The sequence below is a fragment of the Salmo trutta genome, chromosome 17, assembly GCF_901001165.1.
Source record: "Salmo trutta chromosome 17, fSalTru1.1, whole genome shotgun sequence".
NCBI classification, from domain to species: domain Eukaryota; kingdom Metazoa; phylum Chordata; class Actinopteri; order Salmoniformes; family Salmonidae; genus Salmo; species Salmo trutta.
Genome location: NC_042973.1, coordinates 13321347 through 13344104, shown reverse-complemented (window position 1 = coordinate 13344104; position 22758 = coordinate 13321347). Strand labels below are relative to the sequence as shown.

At 46.2% G+C, this 22758-nt stretch overlaps 1 protein-coding gene across 5 annotated transcripts in view; it reads right to left on the bottom strand.

Moving 5' to 3' along the window:
* LOC115151619 (roquin-1-like) overlaps positions 1–22758 on the bottom strand; it is a 32411-nt gene that overhangs the window by 3790 nt on the left and 5863 nt on the right. The window contains exons 2-17 of one of the 5 annotated variants that reach the window (XM_029695701.1): positions 20029–20489; positions 11748–11868; positions 9740–9982; positions 8752–8927; positions 6916–7116; positions 6650–6782; positions 6218–6336; positions 5846–5958; positions 5381–5647; positions 5120–5304; positions 4549–4913; positions 4160–4321; positions 3894–4031; positions 3274–3481; positions 2942–3186; positions 2523–2611 (exon numbers count right to left, since the gene is read on the bottom strand). In XM_029695701.1, coding sequence (XP_029551561.1) covers positions 2523–2611; positions 2942–3186; positions 3274–3481; positions 3894–4031; positions 4160–4321; positions 4549–4913; positions 5120–5304; positions 5381–5647; positions 5846–5958; positions 6218–6336; positions 6650–6782; positions 6916–7116; positions 8752–8927; positions 9740–9982; positions 11748–11868; positions 20029–20259 — 2996 coding nt within the window. In that variant the 5' untranslated portion in view covers positions 20260–20489. Of the gene's footprint in view, positions 1–2283; positions 2612–2941; positions 3187–3273; positions 3482–3893; positions 4042–4159; positions 4322–4548; positions 4914–5119; positions 5305–5380; positions 5648–5845; positions 5959–6217; positions 6337–6649; positions 6783–6915; positions 7117–8751; positions 8928–9739; positions 9983–11747; positions 11869–20028; positions 21148–22758 lie in introns of those variants that run through there. The other 4 variants (XM_029695700.1, XM_029695699.1, XM_029695702.1 and 1 more) reach the window with 4 other exon arrangements.

The window sequence follows — 22758 nt, the reverse complement described above, 5'->3', positions numbered from 1 at the left end:
AATCGCACTTTTATTCAAGCATTCCTTCTATTGTTTTTTCTGGTCCTTTTTGCAACCATATACACCCAAACGTATGTGGACACCCCTTCAAGTTAGTGGATTCGGCTAGTTCAGCCACACCCGTTGTCGACAATTGTATAAAATCGAGCACACTGCCATACAATCTCCATAGACAAACACTGGCAGTAGAATGGCATTACTGAAGAGCTCAGTGACTTTCAACGTGGCACCGTCATAGGATGTCACCTTTCCAAAAAGTCAGTTTGTCAAATGTCTGCCCTACTAGAGCTGCCCCAGTCAACTGTAAGTGCTGTTATTGTGAAGTGGAAACGTCTAGGAGCAACAACAGCTGAGCCGCGAAGTGAAAGGCCACACAAGCTCACAGAACGGGACCGCCGAGTGCTGAAGCGCGTAAAACTGGTCTTCCCTCGGTTGCAACACTCACTACCGAGTTCCAAACTGCCTCTGGAAGCAACGTCAGCATAAGAACTGTTCGGCGGGAGCTTCATGAAATGGGTTTCCATGGCCGAGCAGCCGCGCACAAGCCTAAGATCACCATGCGCAATGCTGGAGTGGTATAAACCTCGGCTCCATTGGAAGATTCTGTACTTCCAACTTTGTGGCAACAGTTTGGGGAAGGTCCTTTCCAGTTTCAGCATGACAACGCCCCTGTGCACAAAGCGAGGTCCATACTGAAATGGTTTGTCGAGATCGGTGTGGAAGAACTTGACTGGCCTGCACAGAGCCCTGACCTCAACCCCATCGAACACCTTTGGGATGAATTGGAACGCCGACTGCGAGTCAGACCTAATCGCCCAACATCAGTGCCCGACCTCACTAATGCTCTTGTGGCTGAATGGAAGCAAGTTCCCCCACAATGTTCCAAGATCTTGTGGAAAGCCTTCCCAGAAGAGTGGAGGCTGTTATAGCAGCGGGGGGGGGGGGGGGGGACTCCATACTAATGCCCATGATTTTGGAATGTTCGACCAGCAGGTGTCCATATAAACTCAGCAACAACAAAAAAAAAGTCCTCTCACTGTCAACTGTGTTTATTTTCAGCAAACAAAAGTAACAGTCAGTATGTGGTGTGGCCACCAGCTGCATTAACTACAGAGCATCTCCTCCTCATGGACTGCACCACATTTGCCAGTTCTTGCTGTGAGATGTTACCCCACACTTCCACCAAGGCACCAGCAAGTTCCCGGACATTTCTGGGGGAGGGAATGGCCCTAGCCCTCACCCTCCGAGCCAACAGGTCCCAGATGTGCTCAATGGGATTGAGATCCGGGCTCTTGGCTGGCCATGGCAGAACATTGACATTCCTGTCTTGCACGCACAGATTAGCAGTATGGCTGGTGGCATTGTCATGCTGGAAGGTCATGTCAGGATGAGCCTGCAGGAAGGGTACCACGAGGGAGGAGGATGTCTTCCCTGTAACGCACAGTGTTGAGATTGCCTGCAATGACAACAAGCTCAGTCCAATGATGCTGTGACACACCACCCCAGACCATGACGAACCCTCCACCTCCAAATCGATCCCGCTCCAGAGTACAGGCCTCGGTGTAACGCTCATTCCTTCGACGATAAACACAAATCTGACCATCACCTCTGGTGAGACAAAAGCGCGACTTGTCAGTGAAAAGCACTTTCTGCCAGTCCTGTCTGGTCCAGCGACGGTGGGTGTGTGCCCATAGGCGACGTTGTTGCCGGTGATGTCTGGTGAGGACCTGCCTTACAACAGACCTACAAGCCCTCAGTCCAGCTTCTCTCAGCCCATTAAGGACAGTCTGAGCACTGATGGAGGGATTGTGCGTTCCAGGTGTACCTCGGGCAGTTGTTGCCGCCATCCTGTACCTGTCCCACACGTGTGATGTGCGGATGTACCGATCCTGTGCAGGTGTTACACGTGGTCTGCCACTGCGAGGACGATCAGCTGTCTGTCCTGTCTCCCTGTAGCGCTGTCTTAGGCGTCTCACAGTACGGACATTGCAATTTATTGCCCTGGCCACATCTGCAGTCCTCATGCCTCCTTGCAGCATGCCTAAGGCACGTTCTCTTTAGTGTCCTAAGTTTTCATAACTGTGACCTTAATTGCCTACCGTCTGTAAGCTGTTAGTGTCTTAACGACCGTTCCACAGGTTCATGTTCATTAATTGCTTAAGGTTCATTGAACAAGCATTGAAACAGTGTTTAAACCCTTTACAATGAAGATCTGTGAAGTTATTTGGATTTTTACCAATTATCTTTTTGAAAGACAGGGTCTTGAAAAAGGGCCGTTTCTTTTCTTGCCTTGTTTACTTTTGGTAATGTAGTGTATTTTACAGCATCAAATGGCAGTAGTTTGTAACTTCTTATATTTAAAAAGTCATTTCAAAACAATGTGAGAAAATGTGGGTAATTTCTAAGACAGCATTTCTTATCTTAAATATTTTGTTTTTAAGGGAGATTCTGGAGCAAACTTAACGGTTCCTTATGGCACAGCAGTTGAGATGAACAAACTACTCTTGCTGTGTGCCATTTACCTGAGGACCAACGAGTGCTCCGCTCTCTGCCCGTTCTCAGTGGGCTTCAGCTTATACGCCCCACTCCCATCATGACTCACAAGGTGCTCCTGCAAGGGGACAATGGCACCACAATAGTGACTGGGAGACAAAGCTTGTACGTTTGAGAGTGTACATCAATATTGTCTCAGAAGAAAAGCTTTCAAGCTGCACTTGTTGGGCTCGGTTGTGTTTCACTCTTTCATGTTTTATAAGTGGGATAGCAGTAGCAGTGACATTAGCCCAGGGCTCCTTCAGCCCTGCTCCTGTTCACATTGCTGTTTTAGAGATCAAAGCAGGCTGTGTGTGTGTGTGCGCATATACATATATACATATATATATACACACACACACACATTTATTTTTCTCCCTCTCCATTTGTCCATCTCTGTCTCTCTCACCAGGGCTATCTGGCGGGTCCTCTTGCCGATCTCCCGCTCCACATGGTGGAGCTCCAGGCTCAGCTGTTGGCTGGAGACGCTCCCCGACGACCACTCCACCGGGCTGGGATGGTCCGCCTGGGCAGTCTGCTTGTTGATCTGCTGATTGACCTGCTGGAGCTCCATCGTCAGCTGCTCCCTCTCCTTGACTGGCCGTTCACTGAGGTGGGCCTGAGGGGGTTGGCTGTACCCGGCAGCACCCCACCCTGCAGGGGGACAACAAGAGCCAGTCAGACTCTGCGAAATGCAGCAAACAGAGCAAAACCCAAAAGGTGTACGAGTTCTCCCTGTACCTGTTGCAGCACCGTGTTTGGGGCCATTGGTCCCCTGTGAGAGGGTCATGGCCTGCCCCGGGCCGGCAGACAAGTAGCCCGTCTTGGGGGTGCGGGAGATCACCCCGAAGCGTGACACGGTGGGCAGAGAGCCGAAGGGGATGATAGGGTCGTCGTCTCTGGCCTCGGCAGCCCTGCGCCTGCCTTCCATACCTTTCCCCTCAGCGTTCTACAACCCCCATAGAGGCCACAACCAGTGGAAATAGTTATATAATGTTGCATAGAGAAACTACCAGACCCACTCCAGTCAAAACTGTAGTTGAAAGAGTATTTGTTGAGTTTAACTGTGTTCTCAATAAATCTCAGCACTTCTATTGGCTTCTGGTGACCTTTGATTAGTACATAAGGTGCAAGTAACCTTTAATCAGTCAAGGTGTAAAAGGAAAAAAAAAAACTATAGAATAGTTAACATCTGTCAAAGAAAAAAAAAATACAAAACAGATGTTTGACCTATTGCAAGACAATGCGCTTTGGAAGATGTTTTTAGCTTTAGATATCAGATTTGGTACGTTAAAAAGCAGTCAAGCTTTACAAACAAACAGGACATTGAATGGGATTAGATAATGATTAATGACACTCACCATCCTCTCCATACTGTCTCTGGACTTCCCCTCCTTACTGCCAATGTAGGAGCTGATAGTGTCACATGACCAAGGAGAGTACTGGCTAGCGTAGTCTGGCTCGCGGTACTTTGAAAATGCTTGTGAGTTCTCCAAGTACTGCTGTTGCGTGACACAAACACAGTATTTTTAAATCAACCTATTCTTTGAAGTAACTAACTGCAGTGACAGCACCTGGGGCTACCACTGAATATAACCACAGACACCAGCTGAGAGTTCCCTCTTACCTCCTGTGTGTAGTTGGACTCATAGTGGTGTGGCAGCGTAGGCGAGGGGGCGAAGGGTGGGGGAGTGACCTGCTTCCCGTCTTCTAGCTGGGCCATGATCTCCTGGCGTCGGCGGTGCAAGTAGTCCAGACTGGGAGTGGGCTGGGGTCGGCTGTAAGACTCCTGTACAACAGGACATGTGGACACCTTTACTGTAGCACACTTTTGCAGTGATGGAAATACATTTTTGAAGTGGATTTATCCTGAACGCTTATTGTGATTAGCTGAATAAGGTATTTACTCAATCTGAGTAAGGCTGATGACTGAACAAACTAAAATGTAATTGCATAAGTTGCATAGTAATGTATACTGTCCTTTAGACGAGCCTCGTACTGCAGACCTGTTCTTACCCTGGGGGTGTAGGGTCTCATGTGGCTGGGGTGGGGGCCAGAGGGGTGGTAACCCTCAGGAAGGTATCTTTCTCTGGAGGCCTCGTCCGCAGGCATGGAGGAGGGGTCCTCCCGGTGGGGATAGGACTGTGGTGGTGGAGAGGGGTAGGCGGGGTGTTGACGGCCGTCATAATGCGGGGGAGGCGCATACCCATGGGGGTTGGCGTTGGAGAAGTGGGAACTCGAGGGCTGAGGGGGACACTGGCGCTCCTGGGGGTAGGTGCCGGGGTAGGGGGGCAAGGCCGGATCGTTGGTGGGAGGGAGGTTCCGGACGTAGCGAGGCTGGGGTGGGTACTGAGAGGGCTGGTAGGGGTAGGGGGGGTTACCTGACAGGACACAGAATAGTGACAACATGATTGGTGTTAGATAAGCACAATGAAACCACACGACTGGGAGATTTCCAGTGAAATTGCTCCCAGAGAGAAACAGTTTTTAAATCAGCTGATGAGTCATAACCTCAAGATACATAGATGCATACAAAAAAAAAAAGAAGGAAAATCACAGAACAAAAGTATAGTTTGTGTTGCCTTACCTGGGGCGTTCTGGGAGGCCTCATACTGCAGGGCTGATGGAAGTGCCCTCGGCTCAGGGGGGTAGAAGAGTTCTCCCTGCTGAGGGGGGTACATGGAGGGCCTCCTGGGCATCTGCTTGTGCATGGCCAGGTGGTCCACTGCCATCCTGGGGTGGGCCATGGCCCGATTGGGCACAGTGTCTAGTCTGAAAAAGACAAAGGATTTCAGTGTGTGTGTGTGTGTATGTATATGACAGATGCTCTATATGTCCATCTACTCACAAGTCTGGAGGAGAGCTGGGGGCACTGAGGCTTCCCTGGGACTGGGGCTTCCGCATCATGGGCTCGTAGGAGGGGTCGGCGCCGCGGGAGATGAGCTGGGGCAGGGTGGAGCTTGTGACCGACGCCACCATGCCATTCGTCAAGCCCTTGTGTGCCAGCCCCTCCAGCATCCCCACCTCCTCGGGCAATAGGCCAACCTCATTCAGCTGCGTCAGGGATAGGCTGAGGGGCCGGCGGGCAGCCAGCCGCTTGTTCATCTTACGGTACCTTCAGAAAGAAGGAGAAAGACATGGTTAGTGAAAGAGGTTTCAACACCTGTGTCTGGCCTAATGATTGCTGTCACACTAGCAGTGCTGAATTGAACTTTCCACCAAACATCAATACATAATTTACCGTTAAGTAAAATTTGGATTCTGCCCAATGATCCCCCATTGGGAGTGTCTCAGGGTGGAGCGTTGTACTCACTTCTCTAGCTCGTCCTGAGAGTGAGCGAAGGTGCAGCTGGTTCCTCGAGGACAGCCCCCCTTCTGCTTCATGTCCCGACACATGTACGTCTTGTATTTACTGTGCTGGGGAGGCTGGGGAGGGGGCCACCACAGGCCACGTTAAAATTGACAAGCCAAAATATGTTGTTATCGTTACTGTTATGGTCATAAACCCACAGACAACCAGACTGCCATTACTAGTATCATTCCAGAATCAAACATGGGTCGTATTCATCAGGCAGCAAAATGACGTTTCATGCCCTAATGAACACGACCCTGGCATTAGATATAATTTCAGACCTGTTCTATAGATTTAGATCTTATTTCGAGGTATGCGTTTCTAGATTCAGACCTGTTGTGGGTCGCTCCCCTTCTTGCTGTGGTTCTGGATGAAGTCCACCAGGCCGTGTACCACAGTCTTCACTGCCACCAAGCCCGTGTCCAGCAGCTCCCACGTGGGGGGAGGGGAGTCTAAGACAAGGTATTTTTCTGTTAGATGCGTTATACCTGGAAGAGCACAGGGTCTAACAGGCACTGTGAATGTACGGCACAGTGTTGCTTACATTTAAAAACACATTTCAATTTGGGTTTCTTTTACTGATCTGAAAAGGTATACAACTTACTCCACATTTTTAAAGTGAGAGTGTTGATGGCTTCTCACACTGCTGAGCCGAATCAAGCTAAACAAAGCTGTACTGAGCTAACAAAATAGAGCCAGCACAGTTCGGTCCGGGTCGGCACGATACTGTAAAAAGGGTAGTGGTGTGATGTAAAATGGAGCAACCTGGACTTGGGTCGATGTTGGCTAGCAGCTCCAGGTGTGGTCGCAGGCGGTTCAGGTTGGCCGGGTCGCCTGTCCTCTGCAGGGCGATGGTCAGCTCCTGAACACTCTGAGCAAACGACGCTGGCGTCTGCAACTGACACACACACACACACACACACACACAAAATCACTGTTCAATTTACAGCAACACCACTACGGCTAGGCCAACAGTCATGTTATAGCAAAATATGTGGTCCATCACATAAAAACACAAAATTCCCACACACCTTGTCGATGATGGACTGCATGTGGGACTTGTGCGACTGGTCCCCGTAGAGCAGGGAAGACCACTGGTCAGGGGCGATGCGGAGGCCCCCCTCCATTGCGATCTGGACGATCTGGGAGTCGTGTTCGCGCCGCAGCGCCTCGTACGTCCAGAAGTCCTCCTTCAACTGCATCAGGGACGAGTCCTCATCCCGTTTGGTCACCTGAATACATGGGATGACAGACAGGACAAAATCAGGGCAGATACATCTGGGTTGTGCTTATTAGACTGACTACACGGATAGGAAGAAAATGTACTGAAAGGGACTGGGAGGAGGGTCTACCTCCCATTTAGATTTTCTGTTGAAAAATGTTTTAAAACCTTTTCAGTTGCGTGCCCTAATGCAGTAGGCTCTAAAGGAGCTGCACCGCATGGCCTATGCTGGTCTTAGAATCATGTAATAATAATTAACAATTTGGTGGGTTTTTATTTGTTTATTAATACGCATGTGTGAAATGAAAATGTTTATTTTTTGCATACAGTACCAGTCAAAAGTTTGGACACACGTACTCATTCCAGGGTTTCTTTATTGTTACTATTTTCTACATTGTAGAATAATAGTGAAGCCATCAAAACTATGAAAAAACACATGGTATCATGTAGTAACCAAAGAAGTGTTAAACAAATCAAAATATATTTTATATTTGAGATTCTTCAAAGTGGCCACCCTTTGCCTTGACAGCTTTGCATACTCTTGGCATTCTCTCAACCAGCTTCATGAGGTAATCACATGGAATGCAATTCAATTAACAGGTGTGCCTTCGTAAAAGTTGATTTGTGGAATTTCTTTCCTTCTTAATGCGTTTGAGCCAATCAGTTGTCTTGTGACAAGGTAGGGGGGTATACAGAAGATGGTCTTTTACCAAATAAGGCTAAATCCATATTATGGCAAGAACAGCTCAAATAAGCAAAGACAAATGACAGTACATCATTACTTTAAGACAAAGGTTAGTCAATGCAGAAAATGTCAAGGACTTTGAACTGGCTCTCATGAAGACCACCACAGGAATGGAAGACCCAGAGTTACTTCTGCCCCAGAGGATAAGTTCATTAGAGAGTTACCAGCCTCAGAAATTGCAGCCCAAATAAATGCTTCAGACACATCAACATCAACTGTTCAGAGGAGACTGTGTCGATCAGGTCTTCATGGTCGAATTTCTGCAACGAAACCACTACTAAAAAGGACACCAATAAGAAGAAGAGACTTGCTTGGGCCAAGAAACAATGGACATTAGACCAGTGGAAATCTGTCCTTAGGTCTGACAAGTCCAAATTTTAGATTTACTTAAGTAGAAATACTTTGAAGTACTACTTAAGTCGTTTTTTGGAGTTGCTTTACTTTTTATATTTTTGGCAACTTTTACTTCACTACATTCCTAAAGAAAATAATGTCCTTTTTACTCCATACATTTTTCCTAAGTACTCGTTACATTTTGACAGGAAAATGGTCTAATTCACACACTTATCAAGAGAACATCCCTGGTCATCCCTACTGCCTCTGACCTGGCAGACTCACTAAACACAAATGCTTCGTTTGTAAATGAGTGTTGTAGTGTGCCCCTGACTATCTGTAAAAATAAAAAAATTAAAAAAGATGGTGTGGTCTGGTTTGCTTAATATAAGGAATTTGAAATGATTTATACTTAAGTATATTTAAAACCAAACACTTTTAGACTTTTACCTACGTAGTATTTTACTGTGACTTTCACACATTTTATATTAAGGCATCTTTACTTTTACTCAAGTATGACAATTGAGTACTTTTCACACCACCGTTTGTAGGTCGTGTCAGAGCTACCTTGAAGCAGGAGGCCCTGTAGAGGAGCTGCACCACGTGGCCTATGCTGGTCTTGGAGGCCTGTGGGAAGCGTGGCTCTAACCTCTGAACCACAAACAGCACCAGGACCTTCCTGGATAGAGCGGAGCCGTCCTCCAGAGCCAAAAGCACTAGCTTCAGAGCCTCCTCCTGCATCGCTACAACAGACAGCACAACATATGCTTAGCATTTTTCCTCAGATTACATTCATTGACATGTCATTTGGGCCCAGACTTTATATTTTATGTTCAAATAAAATGTGCCTAATTTGCATAAATACATTGGGTGTATTTGCATATATAAAACTTAACATAACGGGGTGGGACAGGGCTCCAACCACCAAAAACTTGCTCTGTCAACACCTACCTGCAGTCAAATGCGCTGTTGCATAAAACAAGTGAATAGCAGGTTACTCTCAGATTAAAAATCAACATGCTCGGCTCTAGATTATATATAAAAGGTGTACACACACACACACACACACACACACACACTTTACATTACAGTTGAGATAAGACATATCACTATAATCCGGGTGTTCATTTTCAGAAGTTTCTTTCATTTCAGAGCATCTAATTTGTAAGCATTTCAACTATTAATTATAATTTTTTGTGGAATTGAAAAAAATATAACACCTATCAAAATTAAGTTATCCTATTTCTTGTGATGTATGTGTAGAGACAATGCTGTAAAGACAAAACCGAAAGACAATGTATTCCTTTGATCCCTGTTCATCCATTACTGGGGTGTGTATGACAAGTCATTACAAACATTTCAGTCGTCGTAACATTAACAGGGGAAAAAGAACAGGCAGAAGCAAGAATATGAAAGAGTCACAGGAGTAAAATGAAAGCAAATCAATCCAACGAGATTTAAGTGACAAATGGATTTTGCACCCCTCAAAACACAGAAAAAAGATGGCTGAGAAAGACAGAAGGTCAGGGGCACTTCGCTATTGTATACGTGTTACCTGGGCCGAGAAACTGGCAGCCCCTTGCCCTGACTGCAGCCCACAGGTTGGAGGAGAGCTGCTGGGGGTTCTGGTGCTGCAGAATGAGCTCAGTGACGGTGCGCTCCCCCAGGGACCTGGCCGCCCTCGTGGCCCTCACCCGGCCTTCCTCCTCCACCAGCTGACAGTGCACCAGGGTCACCAGCTTCCTCTGCATGGGCCGACTCAGAGAACTCTGGGCGCTGCTGGTGCTCAACCCCACACCTGGAGGAGAGGAGAGGATGAAGTGTGAGAGAGGCTTATTCATAGCAACTTACAACCAGTGTGAACATTAAGGAGTAAATTGTGGAACAGCAAAACACGAGTATCAAAGCAAATGGATATGGAGGAGATGAAAAGGAAAGATGAGAGAGAGAAAGCACCATTCAAGATGAGGGAGAGAGAGAGAGAGAGAGAAAGCACCATTCAAGATGAGGGAGAGAGAGAGAGAGAGAGAGAGAGAGAGAGAGAGAGAGAGAGAGAGAGAGAAAGCACCATTCAAGATGAGGGAGAGAGAGAGAGAGAGAAAGCACCATTCAAGATGAGAGAGAGAGAGAGAGAGAGAGAGAGAGAAAGCACCATTCAAGATGAGGGAGAGAGAGAGAGAAAGCACCATTCAAGATGAGGGGGAGAGAGAGAAAGCACCATTCAAGATGAGGGGGAGAGAGAGAGAAAGCACCATTCAAGATGAGGGGGAGAGAGAGAGAAAGCACCATTCAAGATGAGGGAGAGAGAGAGAAAGCACCATTCAAGATGAGGGAGAGAGAGAGAAAGCACCATTCAAGATGAGGGGGAGAGAGAGAGAAAGCACCATTCAAGATGAGGGAGAGAGAGAGAGAGAAAGCACCATTCAAGATGAGGGAGAGAGAGAGAGAGAAAGCACCATTCAAGATGAGGGAGAGAGAGAGAGAGAAAGCACCATTCAAGATGAGGGAGAGAGAGAGAGAGAAAGCACCATTCAAGATGAGGGAGAGAGAGAGAGAGAAAGCACCATTCAAGATGAGGGAGAGAGAGAGAGAGAAAGCACCACTCAAGATGAGGGAGAGAGAGAGAGAGAAAGCACCACTCAAGATGAGGGAGAGAGAGAGAGAGAGAGAAAGCACCACTCAAGATGAGGGAGAGAGAGAGAGAGAGAAAGCACCACTCAAGATGAGGGAGAGAGAGAGAGAGAAAGCACCACTCAAGATGAGGGAGAGAGAGAGAGAGAAAGCACCACTCGAGATGAGGGAGAGAGAGAGAGAGAAAGCACCACTCGAGATGAGGGAGAGAGAGAGAGAGAGAGAGAAAGCACCATTCGAGATGAGGGAGAGAGAGAGAGAGAGAGAGAAAGCACCATTCAAGATGAGGGGGAGAGAGAGAGAAAGCACCATTCAAGATGAGGGAGAGAGAGAGAAAGCACCATTCAAGATGAGGGAGAGAAAGAGAGAGAGAGAGAGAGAAAGCACCATTCAAGATGAGGGAGAGAGAGAGAGAAAGCACCATTCAAGATGAGGGGGAGAGAGAGAGAAAGCACCATTCAAGATGAGAGGGAGAGAGAGAGAAAGCACCATTCAAGATGAGAGAGAGAGAGAGAGAAAGCACCATTCAAGATGAGAGAGAGAGAGAGAGAAAGCACCATTCAAGATGAGGGAGGGAGAGAGAGAGAGAGAAAGCACCATTCAAGATGAGGGAGAGAGAGAGAGAGAAAGCACCATTCAAGATGAGGGGGAGAGAGAGAGAGAAAGCACCATTCAAGATGAGGGAGAGAGAAAGCACCATTCAAGATGAGGGAGAGAGAAAGCACCATTCAAGATGATGCCTGTTAAAGCAAGATAAAGGAAGAAGAGAATGAGTGCACTAGACCAGAATGAGGATTGTGAGTGGATAAAAAAGGGAGAGTGGTTGAAACTGTTGCTATTAAATATGATATGTTGAGAAATTAAGAGGCTTGTCCCACAATTCATGAGCAATGGTTGTGACTGTCAGCAGGATGAGGTGGTGTCTGACTGACCTCTGCTGTTGCTCAGGGGTTTCAGGTACTGAGCCAGCTCCTCCACACACTCACTGGCTTCCTCATAGTGGGCTATGTCCTCTGCCCCCGTCACCAAGGTGGTAGGCTGCCGTTTGGGCACCTGGGGAGAGAAAAGAGACACCAAGGTCACAACACACGTTGAAATCCAGCTTACGTTTACAGTGTGTGTGTGTGCAAAAAGAGAGAGACAAATACTTAAATCTATAGCTAGAGGACTCCTGATATCTCCAGGAGTGATATGTATAATTTTAGTCTTAATCTGTTGCTGGCTACTAGTCTTTTTGCTATCTAGGGCCATCTACTTTAAGTGCTGTATGTCTCCCCAGTTGCCTACTTGGTGTATGAACTGCTGACTGCTCATAATTTGCAGATGATTGTTGACATCAACCAGGATTAAGGGGCAGGGCAATTTGTGACTGTTGAGGTTTTGGTGATCAGTGTCAGCGGCGGTCTCGTTGTCAAAACGAAGACCGTTGCCGAAACAAAGAATGTTCTGCAGATTTATTGGAGGAAGGAAAGAGAGGAGGGCTCCACTCCACTCTCACTTGAGTATCTTACCTAGTTATTTTCAGATTCTCATTTTGTAGCTTTGGCAACTGTGTGCATGTGTGTTTTCTATCCCAGTTCGCTCCTCTCCCTGTTGGCATTAGACACTCCCCACCCCTTGGCTGCAACCCTTCTAATTTAATGTACCCTGCGAGCACAACCCATGTGGAATCCTGCACTCCGGCAGCATTCTGCGGTCAAGAACGCTGAGTCTCTCAGCCTATGCTGCCCTTCAGTCCATTGACTTTTTGGCCCTGACGGAGACATGGATCCCCCCAGAGAATACTGCTTCCACAGCTGCTCTCTCTGGGGCTGCGTGCTACACCACTGCTTATAAGTTAGGTATAATTATAAGAAATCTAAGATGTGTCAAATAAATGATATCCAGCTCAGAGCTCCAGCTATGCATTTGGCTTGCTAACTTGCTAGCTAAGTGGCTAGGCGTCAAAAATCTAGCCTCTTGGTTACAGCATTCAATCCTCTCCTGGATCAAGATCCTTGTTGCCTAAATAGTTTGTGCTTCAATTATTATATTTTTTTAATTATGTGCACATCCGTTAATACTGTATATCCCGGTATGGAACAGAAACAGTACGAAAATGTGGATATCGCCCAACCCTATTGCCCACCAGGGACCCTTTTGAGAGTTCCTCAATGTGCTTGACACATTGATAATCTAACTTTCTGACAATGGCTCACTGCTCTTCATACTTGGCAACTTCCAACCTCCTGACATCTGCCTTTGATTAATTTCTCTTCAACTCTTTCTTTTCCCCTGGATCTCACCCTTTCCCAGTCCCCTCCCACTCACAAGGCAGGCAATACGCTTGACCTCATCTTTACTAGAGGCTGTTCGCCTACTAATCTCACGGCAACCCCCTCCCTCTCCTTCAACCCTAGCCCTCAGCCCCTACCCAGATGGTCATGCACCATCTCCACTCTCTCTCCCACTACTCTCCTCTTCTATCCCATCTGCTACAGTGAGGGAAAAAAGTATTTGATCCCCTGCTGATTTTGTACGTTTGCCCACTGACAAAGAAATGATCAGTCTATAATTTTAATGGTAGGTTTATTTGAACAGTGAGAGACAGAATAACAACAAAAAAATCCAGAAAAACGCATGTCAAAAATGTTATAAATTGATTTGAATTTTAATGAGGGAAATAAGTATTTGACCCCCTCTCAATCAGAAAGATTTCTGGCTCCCAGGTGTCTTTCATACAGGTAACGAGCTGAGATTAGGAGCACACTCTTAAAGGGAGTGCTCCTAACCGCAGCTTGTTACCTGTATAAAAGACACCTGTCCACAGAAGCAATCAGATTCCAAACTCTCCATCATGGCCAAGACCAAAGAGCTCTCCAAGGATGTCAGGGACAAGATTATAGACCTACACAAGGTATGGGTTACAAGACCAATCGCCAAGCAGCTTGGTGAGAAGGTGACAACAGTTGGTGCGATTATTCGCAAATGGAAGAAACACAAAAGAACTGTCAATATCCCTCGGCCTGGGGCTCCATGCAAGATCTCACCTTGTGGAGTTGCAATGATCATGAGAATGGTGAGGAATCAGCCCAGAACTACACGGGAGGATCTTGTCAATGATCTCAAGGCAGCTGGGACCATAGTCACCAAGAAAACAATTGGTAACACACTACGCCGAAATCCTGCAGCGCCCGCAAGGTCCCCCTGCTCAAGAAAGCACATATACATGCCCATCTGAAGTTTGCCAATGAACATCTGAATGATTCAGAGGACAATTGGGTGAAAGTGTTGTGGTCAGATGAGACCAAAATGGAGCTCTTTGGCATCAACTCAACTCGCCGTGTTTGGAGGAGGAGGAATGTTGCCCATGACCCCAAGAACACCATCTCCACCGTCAAACATGGAGGTGGAAACATTATGCTTTTGGGGTGTTTTTCTGCTAAGGGGACAGGACAACTTCACCGCATCAAAGGGACGATGGACGGGGCCATGTACTGTCAAATCTTGAGTGAGAACCTCCTTCCCTCAGCCAGGGCATTGAAAATGGGTCGTGAATGGGTATTCCAGCATGACAATGACCCAAAACACACGGCCAAGGCAACAAAGGAGTGGCTCAAGAAGAAGCACATTAAGGTCCTGGAGTGGCCTGGCCAGTCTCCAGACCTTAATCCCATAGAAAATCTGTGGAGGGAGCTGAAGGTTCGAGTTGCCAAACGTCAGCTTCGAAACCTTAATGACTTGGAGAAGATCTGCAAAGAGGAGTGGGACAAAATCCCTCCTGAGATGTGTGCAAACCTGGTGGCCAACTACAAGAAACGTCTGACCTCTGTGATTGCCAACAAGGGTTTTGCCACCAAGTACTAAGTCATGTTTTGCAGAGGGGTCAAATACTTATTTCCCTCATTAAAATGCAAATCAATTGATAACATTTTTGACATGCGTTTTTCTGGATTTTTTTTTTGTTATTCTGTCTCTCACTGTTCAAATAAACCTACCATTACAATTATAGACTGATCATTTCTTTGTCAGTGGGCAAACGTACAAAATCAGCAGGGGATCAAATACTTTTTTCCCCCCTCACTGTAAATCCTTCTCGCGCATGTCTCCTGATTCTGCCTCGTCAACCCTACCATCTTCCCTTTCCGCATCCTATGACTCGCAATCTCCCCTTTCCTCCCGGCCAGCTCGGCCCTCCCCTACTGCTCCATGGTGACTCACTGCAAGCTTACAGAACAGAGCCGCGGGTAGCTGAGCGAAAATGGAGGAAAATTAAACTTCCGGAGGACCCATCCTTTCACTCCCTCCTCCATACCTTATATTCCTCTGTATCCGCTACTGAAGACACTTTATCACAAAATGTCAAGCTTCTGCCTCTAACCCTAGGAAACCATTTTCCACCTTCTCCCCCAATCATCCACCCCCTCCCGCTCCCTGCGAACAACTGTCAACCGCTTTGAAAAATCCTGCGACTAGTGAGGTCTGGCCGCCCGACAACCTGCCCGCTCGACCCCATCAGCTCCTTCAGACCATCTCTGGAGACCTCCCATTCTTCACTTCCCTCATCACTGTCCGCATCCCTTCTCAAGAAACCAACACTCGACCCCTGACGTCAAAAACAGGCCGGTATCACTTCTTGCTTTTCTTTCCAAAACACTTGTGCGCACCGTCTGACCAGCTCTCTCGCCATCTCTCTCAGAACGAAATTCTTAACCAGTCAGGCTTCAAGATGGGTCACTCAACCGAGATCGCTCTTCAGTCACAGAGTCTCTCCACAGTGCCAAAACTGACTCTCTCTGTTCTCATCCTCCTAGACCTGCTGCCTTTGACACCGTGAACCATCAGAACCTCTTCTTCACCCTCTCAGGGCTGGGCGTATCAAGCTCTACACACTCTTGGATTGCATCCTACCTGGCAGGCAGCTCCTACCAGGTGATGTAGAGAGGATCTGTGTCTGCACCACATACTCTCACTACTGGTGTCCCTCAGGGCTCGGTTCTAGACACTCTCCTTTTCACGCTATTACACAAAGTCACTCGGTTGCATCATATCCTCACATGGTCTCTCCTATCATTGCTATGTGGATTGCCCTCAACTACTTTTATCCTTCCCTCTCCTTCTGACACCCAGGTGGCGACATGCATCTCCACTTGCCTGGCAGATATCTCAGCTTGGATGTCGGTTCACCACCTCAAGCTCAACGTCGACACGACGGAACTGCTCTTCCTTCCGGGGAAGGCCTGCCCGCTCCAAGACCTCTCAATCACAGTTGACACCTCCACGGTGTCCCCCTCCCAGAGTGCAAAGAACCTTGGTGAAACTCTGGACAACACCCTATCGTTCTCTGCAAACATCAAAGCAATGACTCGCTCCTGCAGGTTCATGCTCTACAACATCCGTAGAGTACAACCCTACCGCATACAGGAAGCGCCGCAGGTCCTAATCCAGGCACTTGTCCTCTCCCGTCTGGATTACTGCAACTCGCTGTTGGCTGGGCTCCCCGCTTGTGCCATCAAACCTCTGAAAATTATCCCAAACCGCTGCAGCCTGCCTGGTGTTCAACCTTCCCAAATTCCCTCCTCCGTAGACTCCACTGGCTTCCAGTCGAAGCTCGGATCCACTACAAGGCCATGGTACATGCCTACAGAGCAGCAAGAAGAACTGCCCCTCCCTACCTTAAGGTTCTGCTCAAACCCTACACTTCAACCCAAGTAGTCTGTTCAGCAACCTCTGGTCTCTTGGCCCCCACCCCTACGGGAGGTCAGCTCCCACTCAGCCCAAGCTCTTCTCTGTCCTGGCACCTCAATGGTGAAACCAGCTTCCCCCTGAAGCTAGGGCAGCAGAGTCCCTGTCCATCTTCTGAACACATCTGAAATATCCCAAATGGGGAATATAGTGTGATGGTTCAGAACGCTCCTTAAACAATCCATAAGAGAAGCACAATCCTGAAAATGGTCTCCACAAACATCTGACACATGATCGAATGAACCAACTATTGCAACCTGACAAACAAGTGTAAATGACCCCCCTCACAGATATGTGTGGGGATGGGATAGTATCTAGTAAAACTAGTGCATGCTCTTCAACCGATTGCTGCACTCACCCTCCCGCCCGACTAGCATCGCTACTCTGGACGGTTCTGACCTAGAATATGTGGACAACTACCTAGGTGTTTAAACTCTCCTTCCACGCTCACATTTTAAGCATCTCCAATCCAAAATTAAATCTAGAATCGGCTTCCTATTTCGCAACAAAGCCTCCTTCACTCATGCTGCCAAACATACCCTCGTAAAACTGACTATCCTACCGATCCTTGACTTCGGCGATGTCATTTACAAAATAGCCCCCAACCCTCTACTCAGCAAACTGGATGCAGTCTATCACAGTGCCATCCGTTTTGTCACCAAAGCCCCATATACTACCCATCACTGCAACTTGTATGCTCTCGTTGGCTGGCCCTCACTACATAGTCGTCGCCAAACCCACTGGCTCCATGTCATCTATAAGTCTTTGCTAGGTAAAGCCCCACCTTATCTCAGCTCACTGGTCACCATAGCAACACCCACCCGTAGCACACGCTCCAGCAGGTATATTTCACTGGTCATCCCCAAAGCCAACACTTCCTTTGGATGCCTTTCCTTCCAGTTCGCTGCTGTCAATGACTGGAACGAATTGCAAAAATCACTGAAGCCTTATATCGCCCTCTCTAACTTTAAGCATAGGATGTCAGAGCAGCTTGCCGATCACTGTACCTGTACACAGCCAATCTGTAAATAGCACACCCAACTACCTCATCCCCATATTATTACTTACCCTCTTGCTCTTTTGCACCCCAGTATCTCTACCTGCACATCTATCACTCCAGTGTTAATGCTAAATTGTAATTATTTCACCACTATGGCCTATTTATTGCCTACCTCCCTACATTTGAACACACTATACATAGATTTCTTTTTTTTCTTCTTATAATTGTGTTATTGACTGTTATTGATGTGTAACTCCGTGTTGTTTTTGTTGCACTGCTTTGCTTTATCTTGGCCAGGTCACAGTTGTAAATGAGAACTTGTTCTCAACTGATCTACCTGGTTAAATAAAGGTGAAATAAAATGTAAAAATCTGCAGGGTTCTTCTAAGACTTTGGTATCAACAGAAGATTTGTGCGCCAAAGGATTGAGATATTGCCCCAAGAGTCTATCCAGATTGGATATGAATGCCAGGCAATGGGGGTGCATTGTAGCCTGGTCCCAGATATGTGTGGGCGTGACCATAAGAGTTGGTCAGAGAGCACAAACAGATCTAGGACTCAGTGTACTGTGCCATCATTTCCCAAAAGCCAGAGTAGAAAACAAGCCATACAAACCAGGAAGTAATTTAGATCCAGTATCTTTTGAAACACTTGATAGGAACAGATCTAGTTTCCCTTTTCCTCATATCAGAGAACTAAATGGCACTCTTGTATGTGTCGTGAGAACACACAAACGTGAAACGTGTGCGTACACACACTAAAAACAAATACACAGGCAGTCTCACATGGCAGTCTCACATGGTCAATGGTAAACTAGAACAAGTTGTAGTCTTCCCCTTTCATGTGCTTGTGGATGAAACTGCAATAGTTTGCAGAGAAATCAAATGCAGACCTTTGTGAGCTCCTTTTCAAAGGCTGTTTGTTTGGGATTATGGAGGCAAAAATAACACCAGCCAAATGCTGGTAGATTTTGGCATTGGCTGGGAAATGTCTAAGCTTACCAGCCATATTGGCAGATGGTCACACAGAGCATTTGGGACTTTTAAAAAAAATAAAAAATTCCAAGCCCACATGCAAAAAAAACATTTGAGTGTGTGTGTGGGTCAGCCCTGGAAGTGGTGAAAGCAGGGTGGGGTACAGCATAGGTTCAATATTTGATTCAAACAATAGAGAGAGATGAAGACCACTGACACAGGTCTAGAACACACTGAAATCCACTTAGCCCAAAGGCCGGCAGATGGCAATATTGAGTCGTTTCCATCTTACCGACAAACGCATTGTATGCAGCTGGCAATACACTAGTATCCCCTGTGGACTGGATCGTACCTAAAACATTCTCCATTCAGGCTGCAAAGCCATTGACTTCCCCCTTAACTAGATTTTAAAAAATGGCAAGAAAGCGCGGGGGGAATATACATACTTTCTTTATGAAATACACTTTAGCATGGTTGTGGAAAATTGTATCAGGAAGTTGCATTATCCACTATCATGGCGGTGGAAAATGGTGCTTTTCACTGAGGAGTGACTTCCGTCTGGCCACTCCCCCATAAAGGCCTGACTGGTGGAGTGCTGCAGAGATGGGAGAACCTTCCAGAAGGACAACCATCTCCACAGAGGAACTCTGGAGCTGTCAGAGTAACCATCGGGTTTTTGGTCACCACCCTGACCTATGCCATTCTCCCCCGATTGCTCAGTTTAGACAGGCGGCCAGCTCTAGGAAAAGTCTTGGTGGTTTCAAACTTCCATTGAAGAATGATGGAGGCCACTGTGTTCTTGGAGACCTTCAATGCTGCAGAAGTGTTTTGGTACCCTTCCCCAGATCTGTGCCTCGACACAATCCTGTCTCTGAGCTCTACGGACAACTCCTTCGACCTCATGGCTTGGTTTCTGCTCTGACATGCACTGTCAACTGTGGGACCTTATATAGACAGGTGTGTGCCTTTCCAAATCATGTCCAAACAGGTGGACTCCAATCAAGTTGTAGAAACATCTCAAGGATGAGAAATGGAAACAGGATGCACCTGAGAAGAATTTCAAGTCTCATAGCAAAGGGTCTGAATAATTATGTAAATAAAGTAGTTTTTTTAAATGTTTAATACATTTCCTAAAAGTTCTAAAAACCAGTTTTCACTTTGTCATTATGGGGTATTGTGTGTAGATTGAAGGAAAACATCCTAATCAATTTTAGAATAAGGCTGTAACGTAACAAAATGTGATGAAAGTCAAGGGGTCTGAATATTTTCCAAATGCACTGTATTATCTCAACTACCTCATAACCCTGCACATTGACTCGGTACCCCTTGTGTATATAGCCTTGTTATTGTTATTTGTGTTACTATTTTTATTAGCAAATTTTCTTACTTTTTTAACTGCATTGTTGGGAAAGTGCTTGTAAGTATTTCACAGTAAAAGTATACACCCGTTGTATAGCCTTGCCTAGCGTCTCACCTGAGTAGTACCAACCTAGCTTAACCTAGCGTCTGTCTCACCTGTCCTCCCACCAGCTGCAGCAGGGCTGTGTTGACTGGCAGCAGCTCAATGTCGGTGGCGATAGCCGTCTGGTCGAAGGGGCAGGCCTTGCGATGCAGCTTGTTCAGGCACATCTTACAGACAGTGTGGCCGCAGCCCAGGCTGATGGGCTTGCGGAGGCTCTCCTCGAACAGCTGGGTGCAGATGGGACACAGCAGGAATTCCGTCCATTGCGGCGCTTGCACAGGCATCGTCACCCACGGAGGTCTCTGGGGGAAGCACTGTAGCGTCGACGGATGCTTTCTTTTTCAAAGAAAGGCAGATCCTTCAGTGTGTTGTCGCGTGGGGTTTGTTTTCTTTTCGAAAAAACAGAGTGATGCAAAAGATCTGACAGATTCCAATGTAATAAAATAAAACTATTCCGAACATCAACTTTCGTCTAAATGTTCAGACATTATGAACACTCAGTATGTGGTATGACCTGAAAGACAAAGTGAAACAGAACAATAAGCATTTCAACTGCATACACCAAACGGGAAACAGATTAAACATGTGGGAAGAAAAAACATCAAAATTTGCTTAACTACCCAACTATGTTCTGAACTTGATTCACCTGGCTGCCCTTCCAGTAAAGGACAAAACCAGCAGGATATCAATAAACGACCCGATTTGTCTTCACACTGGGGTCAGGGAGTGTTGGGGTGTTCCCTGCCCCAGTAGCAGTGTTCGTTAAATGCCAGAAGGCTCATTATTTACTTGAACTGGCTATTTTAGGACCCTCCCTAGTCCAATAACAAGCACTCATCTGAAAACAGGAAGTTTGGGGTTTCAATGGGGAGTGACAGCATCTTGTTGCTGCATAAGACCAGGTTACTATAACTGAATGTCCACATTTCAGCTCCAGCAAGTGAACATCTAGGCTAGATGTTCAACCTGGCCTCAGGGCAATTCGGAAGATTTGGTACATAAATCTGTTCGCCTTCATTTAGTATGACACATTACGAATGGAATAGCAGTTGTACAATATCATACGTCTTACCTGGTCGTACAAAAGCATACAGATTGGATGACAACTTATCATACATCTTGGAGGATGTGTAGTATTATACACCGAGTGTACAATACATTACGAACACATCTTTCCATGAGACTGACCAGGTGAAACCAAGAGAATGCTATGATCCCTTATTGATGTCACTTGTTACATCCCTTCAAAATCAGTGTAGATGAACGGGAGAAGACAGGTTTAAGAAGGATTTTTAAGCCTCGAGACAAATGAGACATGGATTGTTTATGTGCAAGACAAAATATTTAAGTGTCTTTGAACAGGGTATGGTAGTAGGTGCCAGGCGCACCGGTTTGAGTGTGTCAAGAACTGAAACTCTGCTGGGTTTTCCCACTTTAAACAGTTTCCCCATGTGTATCAAGAATGATCCAACACCCAAAGGACATCCAGCTAACATGACAACTGTGGGATTCATGGAGCCAACATGGGCCAGCATTCCTGTGGAATGCTTGACACCTTGTAGCAGGCCCTGATGAATTGAGGCTGTTCTGAGGGCAAAAGCAGGTGCAAATCAACATTAGGAAGGTGTTCCTAATGTTTTGTACACTCGGTACATCTTTCTCTGAAATCTGGTTGCGTTGTAACAAAGGAGAATAACAGGGAGAATTTACGTTGGTGGTTAGGAGAACTAAAACGACAAAGGTTAGGAGAATTTAGGTAAAAGGTTAGGAGAATTACGTTAAAGGACAATTCTGCAACTTTTCAACCTCCTATTCATTATGCTCTTGCATTCGTCTAAATATGTAAAAACAGTACGTTTCTACATTGCCTTCATAAGTATTCACACACCTTGACTTTCTTCACATTGTGGTGTTAAACAGTATGATTAAAATTGATTTAATTGTCAACTATCTACACAAAATACTCTAATGAAAGTGGCATAAAAATTAACATTTGTTAAAAAATTAAATACTAATATATCTTGATTAGATGAGTATTCAACCCCCTGAGTCAATACATGTTAAAAATCACCTTTGGCTGTGATTACAGCTGTGAGTCTTTCTGGGTAAGTCTACAAGAGCTTTCCACACCTGGATTGTGCAACATTTGCCCATTACTCTTTTCAAAATTCTTCAAGTTTTGTCAAACTGGTTGTTGATCATTGCTAGACAACCATTTTCAGGTCACAAACCTCCCTGGTCTTTGTGGTTGAATTTCAATGCTCGACTGAGGGACGTTACAGATAATTGGGTGGGGTACAGAAATGTCGTCATTAAAATAAATCATGTTAAACACTATTAAACACTGCAATTTACACTTCCGGTCAAAAGTTGTAGAACACATACTCAGTCAAGTTTTTATTTTTTAAACTATTTTCTACATTGTAGAATAATAGTGAAGACATCGAAACTATGAAATAACACATGGAATCATGTAATAACCCAAAACGTTAAACAAATCAAAATATATTTTATATTTGAGATTCCTCAAATAGCCACCCATTGCCTTGATGACAGCTTTGCACACTCTTGGCATTCTCTCAACTAGCTTCACCTGGAATGCTTTTCCAACAGTCTTGAAGGAGTTCCCACATATGCTGAGCACTTGTCTGCTTTTCCTTCACTCTGTGGTCCAACTCATCCCAACCATCTCAATTTGGTTGAGGTCGGTGGATTGTGGAGGCCAGGTCATCTGATGCAGCACTCCATCACTCTCCTTCTTGGTCAAATAGCCCTTACACAGC